Raw genomic sequence first — 6,692 nt, 5'->3', positions numbered from 1 at the left:
CTGGCCTGAGTCCTTCCACGTGTCTCCAATTGTCAGGGCATAAAACAGGAGAATGCTGGTTGTCCTGTTTGCATAGAGGATTTGCTGTGTTTGTTCAGCATTGGGGAAGGAACCCGACTTCTGAGTTGCGGGAAGGCTTCTCCCTCTGCCTGGGCATGAGGCCCTGCTGTCTTAAGCATGAGGTCACTTCTGAGTGATGAACTGATTGGACAGCAGCAGAGGTGTGGCTGGAAAGGTGCTTGTGAGGTCCTTTCTACCTGAGCAGTTGACAGGTCAGGAGAAGACCCATGGCTTGGATGCTGGTGGTGAGGTCACTTCTGGGTTTGTTGTGTGTGCTCAGAGGAGGGATTGAGCCCTGCCAAGCTCCACAGCAATACAGAAATGCAACTCATTAATCAAACAGAAGTAGGTGTTCCCCATCATCCGGCACAAATTTTATTCCACTCCGTCATCATGAGTTACTACTGCTACGTTTAATATGCGGATGATGTTCTGTGGTGAACATGGAGATGGTGTTGGACTTTCCAGTTGTTGCTAAGTAGAAGCTTGCAGCCTTCTGCCGGTCAGCTCGGGAGTCCAGCTAGACTTTTGAGGGTGCTAAATTCATCTAGTGGTGGTGTGAGCAGTGGTGTTAGTAATCTCTTCTTGCCAGGGTGTGTGCGCTTTAGAAATTGCCCATGCCAAAAGAGCAGGGAGCTTGTGAGATTTTCCTGCCAGGTCTGAATGCTGTCTCTATCTTTGAGGTGTCCACCTGCTTTTGTGACACATTTGGGACTGTAACACGTTCGAGGTCTGGGATTTTCTGTCCACGTATGCAGTCATTGGGGAATGGGTGCAGAGGCTGTTGGAGGAGACAGAAGGAATGTTACCCCCCAAAAAGGTATCTGCCACATTTTCAAAGAGATTTCTTGTTCAGAGAAGTTGAGGCACAAGCGAGAGGCAAGGGCTGGCCTGATGAGTCCCTGTGAGAGCACTTGCTCTCTGCGTCCTGGAGGTGGGAAGTGAGCAGGCCTCGGGCTGTGAGTGGATGTTCAGAGGCAGTGCCTGTTGCAAGGCCTTGGAGGCCTAGAAGGGAATGGAAGGGATGGAGAGTTGGGCTTTGTGTGTTGTGGGGTGCTTGGGGGTGCCCTGTGTGCTGCCATGTGTGGTGCTGTGCCCTTTGTGTCGCTGATGCAGAGGCGCATGTTGGCTGCTGGTCATGTGGCTGCTGTTTGTGGTTGTGAGGTCACGTGTGCCTCAGTGACTGCGAGGCCAGTGCTGGTTTTAAGAAATTTAATAGTAGTGTTAAGGCCTAGCTGATTAGGAAATGGTTAATCATGTTTGTACTGGAAAGTTCTAGAAACCACTGGGCTATTGCCACATGGCTTCTTTATCTGTAGCCCCAAGGTAAGAAGAAAGCAAATGCCCAGAGACAGTGAAGATACCGAATGGAGGGTGAGAAGACCCCAGAGCTGATATTTCTATTGGATCGGACGATCCCATGAGGGATGGATAACTGAGACCGTAAGGATATCAACATCCAGGGACTTTTCCATTCGGGGTCCCTCTTCTGAGGCACCAGCTCGATCTGTTCACTTTACTGAACTAAAGAGTTAAACAGAGAATTCTCAGCTCAGCATGTTAAGATTCTTGAAGACCCAGTGAGTATATGATAGTTTCGTAACAGCTGGTCATGTGGCTGCAGTTTGTGGTTGTGCGGTCACTTGTGCCTGAGGGCCTGATAGGCCAGTGCTGGTGATGTGGGTGCAGTTTGTGTTTGTGAGGTCACTTGTGCCTCCAAACATCAGCCTTACAGGAGGAGACGCGCCTATCTGGTTCCAAAACAGACCGCTCGAATAATGTTCAGAGCAGACCGAAATCCAAATTCAGTCCTAATCATGAGGTAGCAGGAGAGTGAGAGCTGTTAATCTACACAGGGGAGCTGGAAGTCTTAGGATGAAGAAAGATGTTGTTAAGTTCCCCCAAGATGCGCAGGATGAAGCACAATGCTCCATATTGCAGTAAATCCTCTGATGCCTACCAGGCCCTGAGGCACAAGTGACCTCACAGCCACAAACTGCAGCCACGTGTCGAGCACTGGCCTATCAGGGACTGAGGCACAGGTGACCTCACAACCACAACCGCAGCCACATGACCAGCACTGGCCTATCAGGGACTGAGACACAAGTGACCTCACAAATATATTCAGTAAACACATGACCAGCACTGGCCAATCAGGCACTGAGCCACCACTGACCTCACAACCACAAACAGCAGCCAAAAGACCAGCACTGGCCTATCAGATCCTGAGCCAGAAGTAACCTCACAACCATAGTCAGCAGCCACAGGACCAGCACTGGCCTATCAGGCACTGAGCCAGAAGTGACCTCACCACCACTAACATCAGCCATGTAACCAGCACTGGCCTATGAGGGCCTTGGTCACAAGTGACCTCACAACTACAAACATCAGGCACAGGACCAGCAGTGGCATATCAGGCACTGAGGCACAACTCACCTCACAGCCACAAACTGCAGCCATGTAACCAGCACTGCCCTATCAGGCACTGGGGGCTCTAAGGGCTCTAGGGCACTAAGTAGGATCGCAACCCTGGAGTTTAAGAGAGCAAACTTTGGCCTCTTCAGGGACCTGCTTGGAGGAATCCCATGGGTTAGGGCCCTAGAAGGAAGGGGGCTCCAAGACAGCTGGTTAATATTCAAGCATCTCTTCCTCCAGGCTCAAGAGCGGTGCATCCCTATGAGTAGGAAGTCAAGCAAAGGAGGTAGGAGACCTGCACGGATGAGCAAGGAGCTCCTGGCAAAACTCAACCAGAAGAAGGAAGTCTACAGAAAGTGGAAAGGGGGACAGGCCACTTGGGAAGAATATAGGAACGCTGTCAGAGTATGCAGGGATGCGATGAGGAAGGCTAAGGCCCGTTTGGAATTAAATCTGGCGAGAGATGTCAAGGACAACAAGAAGGGCTTCTTCAAAGACATCAGTAGCAAGAGGAAGACTAGGGAAAATGTGGGCCCTTTGCTGGATGGGGTGGGTGCCCTGGTGATGAAGGATGCAGAGAAGGCAGAGTTACTGAATGCCTTCTTTGCTTCAGTCTTTACTGGTCAGGTCAGCCCTCAGGAACCCCAGATCCTGGAGGCAAGAGAGAAAGTCTGGAGGAAGGAAGACTTTCCCTTGGTGGAGGAGGAGTGGGTTAGAGATCATTTAAACAAACTTGACACCCACAAATCCATGGGCCCTGATGGGATACACCCACGAGTGCTGAGGGAGCTGGCAGATGTCATTGCTAAGCCACTCTGCATCATCTTTGAAAGGTCATGGAGGACAGGAGAGGTGCCTGAGGACTGGAAGAAAGCCAATGTCACCCCAGTCTTCAAAAAGGGCAAGAAGGAGGACCCAGGGAACTACAGCCAGTCAGCCTCACCTGCATCCCTGGAAAGGTGATGGAGCAGCTCATCCTGGAGGCCATCTCCAAGCATGTGGAGGACAAGAAGGTGATCAGGAGTAGTCAGCATGGCTTCACCAAGGGGAAATCATGCCTAACCAATCTGATAGCCTTCTATGATGGAATGACTGGCTGGGTAGATGAGGGGAGAGCAGTGGATGTTGTCTCCCTTGACTTCAGCAAGGCTTTTGACGCTGTCTCCCATAACATCCTCATAGGTAAGCTTAGGAAGTGTGGGCTAGATGAGTGGACAGTGAGGTGGATTGAGACCTGGCTGAATGGCAGAGCTCAGAGAGTTGTGATCAGTGGTGCAGAGTCTAGTTGGAGGCCTGGAGCTAGTGGTGTCCCCCAGGGGTCAGTACGGGGTCCAGTCTTGTTCACCTTCTTCATCAATGACCTGGATGAAGGCACAGAGTGCACCCTCAGCAAGTTTGCTGATGATACAAAACTGGGAGGAGTGGCTGATACCCCAGAGGGCTGTGCTGCCATTCAGAGGGACCTGGAGAGGCTGGAGAGGTGGGCAGAGAGGAACCTCCTGAAGTTCAACAAAGGCAAGTGCAGGGTCCTGCACCTGGGGAGGAATAACCCCATACACCAGTACAGGTTGGGGGTTGACCTGCTGGAAAGCAGCTCTGCGGAGAAGGACCTGGGAGTGCTGGTGGACACCAAGATAAGCATGAGGCAGCAATGTGCCCTTGTGGCCAAGAAGGCCAATGGTATGCTGGGGTGCATCAGGAAGAGTGTTGCCAGCAGGTCGAGGGAGGTGATTCTCCCCCTCTACTCAGCCCTGCTGAGGCCACATCTGGAGTACTGTGTCCAGTTCTGGGCTCCCCAGTACAAGAGGGATGTGGCACTACTGGAGCAAGTCCAGCGAAGGGCTACAAAGATGATTAGGGGACTGGAGCATCTCTCTTCTGAGGAAAGGCTGCGAGAGCTGGGCCTGTTTAGCCTGGAGAAGAGAAGGCCGAGAGGAGATCTTATCAACGTGTACAAGTATCTGAAGGGAGGGTGTCGAGAGGATGGGGCCAGACTCTTTTCAGTGGTGCTGAGTGACAGGACGCGAGGCAACGGGCACAAACTGAAACACAGACACTTCCATCTGAACATGAGGAAATACTTTTTCACTGTGAGGGTGACAGAGCATTGGAACAGGTTGCCCCGAGAGGTGGTGGAGTCTCCTTCTCTGGAGATATTCAAAACCCGCCTGGACGTGATCCTGTGCAACGTGCTCTAGGTGACCCTTCTTGAGCAGGAGGGTTGGACTAGATGATCTCCAGAGGTCCCTTCCAACCTCTACCATTCTGTGATTGTGATGAGGAGAACATCTTTAAAAAGAGGTCCTACTGCTGTGTGGGGATGTGTCTCCAGGAAAGCTGCAGCCCCCACGGGAAGGCTGCAGTGAGGAAATGCCTGCTGTGGCAGTAGGGGGATGATACTGTCCAGCACTGGGTCTGTCCCCACAAGCTGCTGCCTGACTCCCCTCCCCTCCACTCCCCCTCCACTTGTAGTGTTGGAACGCCAGAGAGGGAAAGGACCAGCCCACAGTGACACTTGGCTGCCACCCTCACAGGAGAGGAGGTTGACATCACACCCTGACTGTGGCCAGGGGAGCTGAGCTCTCCTAATGGACATGGGACCCATGGTCTCACCGTGTCTGTACTAGTCTGACCCTGACTCTGTGCCCCTGAGCTCCCTCAGTGTCAGTGCCAAAAGTGACCCTGCAAAGGGAAACTCTTTGCATTGCCCTGGGGGCACCAGAGGGAGCTCAGACTAGCAGGCTCTGACGTTCCCCCATCTCTGCTGATGAAGGGGGACGCCTGGCTTCCTGCTTCAACATGGCCTCTGGGTCAGACTCAAATGAGACATTCCTGAGTAGACATAACAGGAACCTGATTTTTTTTTTTTTTTTAAGGAAAAAGAGAAAAAAGAGAAAGAAAGAAAGAAACACAAAACACACAGCCTTGATGCCAGATACCCTGAGGAGTGGATGTACAATGGACAGTTATTGATGCTGACAATGTACCCATTGAACGAGTTTCTTCAGCGCATCTTTGAGCTCCTTGTTCCTCATACTGTAGAGGAGTGGGTTCAGCGTTGGAGGCACCAACGAGTACAGAACAGACAGCAACAGATCCAGAGCTGGAGAGGAGAGGGAGGGGGGCTTCAGGTAGGCAAACATGACAGTGCTGATGAACAGGGAGACCACGGCCAGGTGTGGGAGGCACATGGAAAAGGCTTTGTGTCGTCCCTGCTCAGAGGGCATCCTCAGCACGACTGTGAAGATCTGCACATAGGACAGCACAATGAAAACAAAACACACAAAGCCTAAAAAAAGACTAACCGCACTAAGCCCAACTTCCCTGAGGTAGGCGTCTGAGCAGGAGAGCTTGAGGATCTGGGGGATTTCACCGAAGAGCTGGTCCACGACATTACCTTGGCAGAGTGGTATTGTAAATGTGTTAGCAGTGTGCAGGACAGCATTGAGAAAACCACTGGCCCAGGCAGCTGCTGCCATTTTGACACAAGCTCTGCTGCCCATGATGGTCCCATAGTGCAGGGGTCTGCAGATGGCAACGTAGCGGTCATAGGCCATGACTGTGAGCAGATAAAACTCTGCGGAAAATAAGAAAAAGAAGAAAAAGACCTGGGCAGCACATCCCAAGTAGGAAATGGCCCTGGTGTCCCACAGGGAATTGACCATGGATTTCGGGACAGTGAGGGAGATGGTGCCAAGGTCGAGGAGGGAGAGGTTGAGGAGGAAGAAGTACATGGGGGTGTGGAGGCGGTGGTCGCAGGCTACGGCTGTGATGATGAGGCCGTTGCCCAGGAGGGCAGCCAGGTAGATGCCCAGGAAGAGCGAGAAGTGCAAGAGCTGCAGCTCCCGTGTGTCTGCAAATGCCAGGAGGAGGAACTCGTTGAGGGAGCTGCTGTTGGACATTTGCTCCTTTGTGGCACAGGGGGATTTTCTGAGGAAGAAGACACATTGACAAGTTAGGACAGACTTCTCTGAGCAAAGCTTTCTCATAACACCCTCCCCCCCACACACACACACACCAAACACACACACATTACCTCTCCGCATCTCAGTAGCACCATCATTGATCTCTGTGGCTTGAGCTCTGATTTGTGCTGGCTGATTTTGCCATGCGGAGCAGGGGCCTCTGCCCATGGGCTCCAGAGGAGTCAGCCCTGACCTACAGCACTGTGTACATGGGAACAGGGGGGACTAAAATTTTAAATTGCTGACAGTTCC

General features: G+C 52.1%; 1 protein-coding gene across 1 annotated transcript; it reads right to left on the bottom strand.

The window, feature by feature from the left end:
* Positions 1 to 5,441: 5,441 nt before the first annotated feature.
* Positions 5,442 to 6,377, bottom strand: LOC136992992 (olfactory receptor 14J1-like). Its single transcript, XM_067303008.1, has one exon. The coding sequence runs from the start codon at positions 6,375 to 6,377 to the stop codon at positions 5,442 to 5,444; it is 936 nt and encodes a 311-aa protein (XP_067159109.1).
* Between the last annotated feature and the right edge of the window lie 315 nt (positions 6,378 to 6,692).

Source organism: Apteryx mantelli, chromosome 11, assembly GCF_036417845.1.
Source record: "Apteryx mantelli isolate bAptMan1 chromosome 11, bAptMan1.hap1, whole genome shotgun sequence".
Taxonomy (NCBI): domain Eukaryota; kingdom Metazoa; phylum Chordata; class Aves; order Apterygiformes; family Apterygidae; genus Apteryx; species Apteryx mantelli.
The sequence above is the reverse complement of the archived record's forward strand: the minus strand, read 5'-3'. Positions and strand labels throughout refer to the sequence as shown.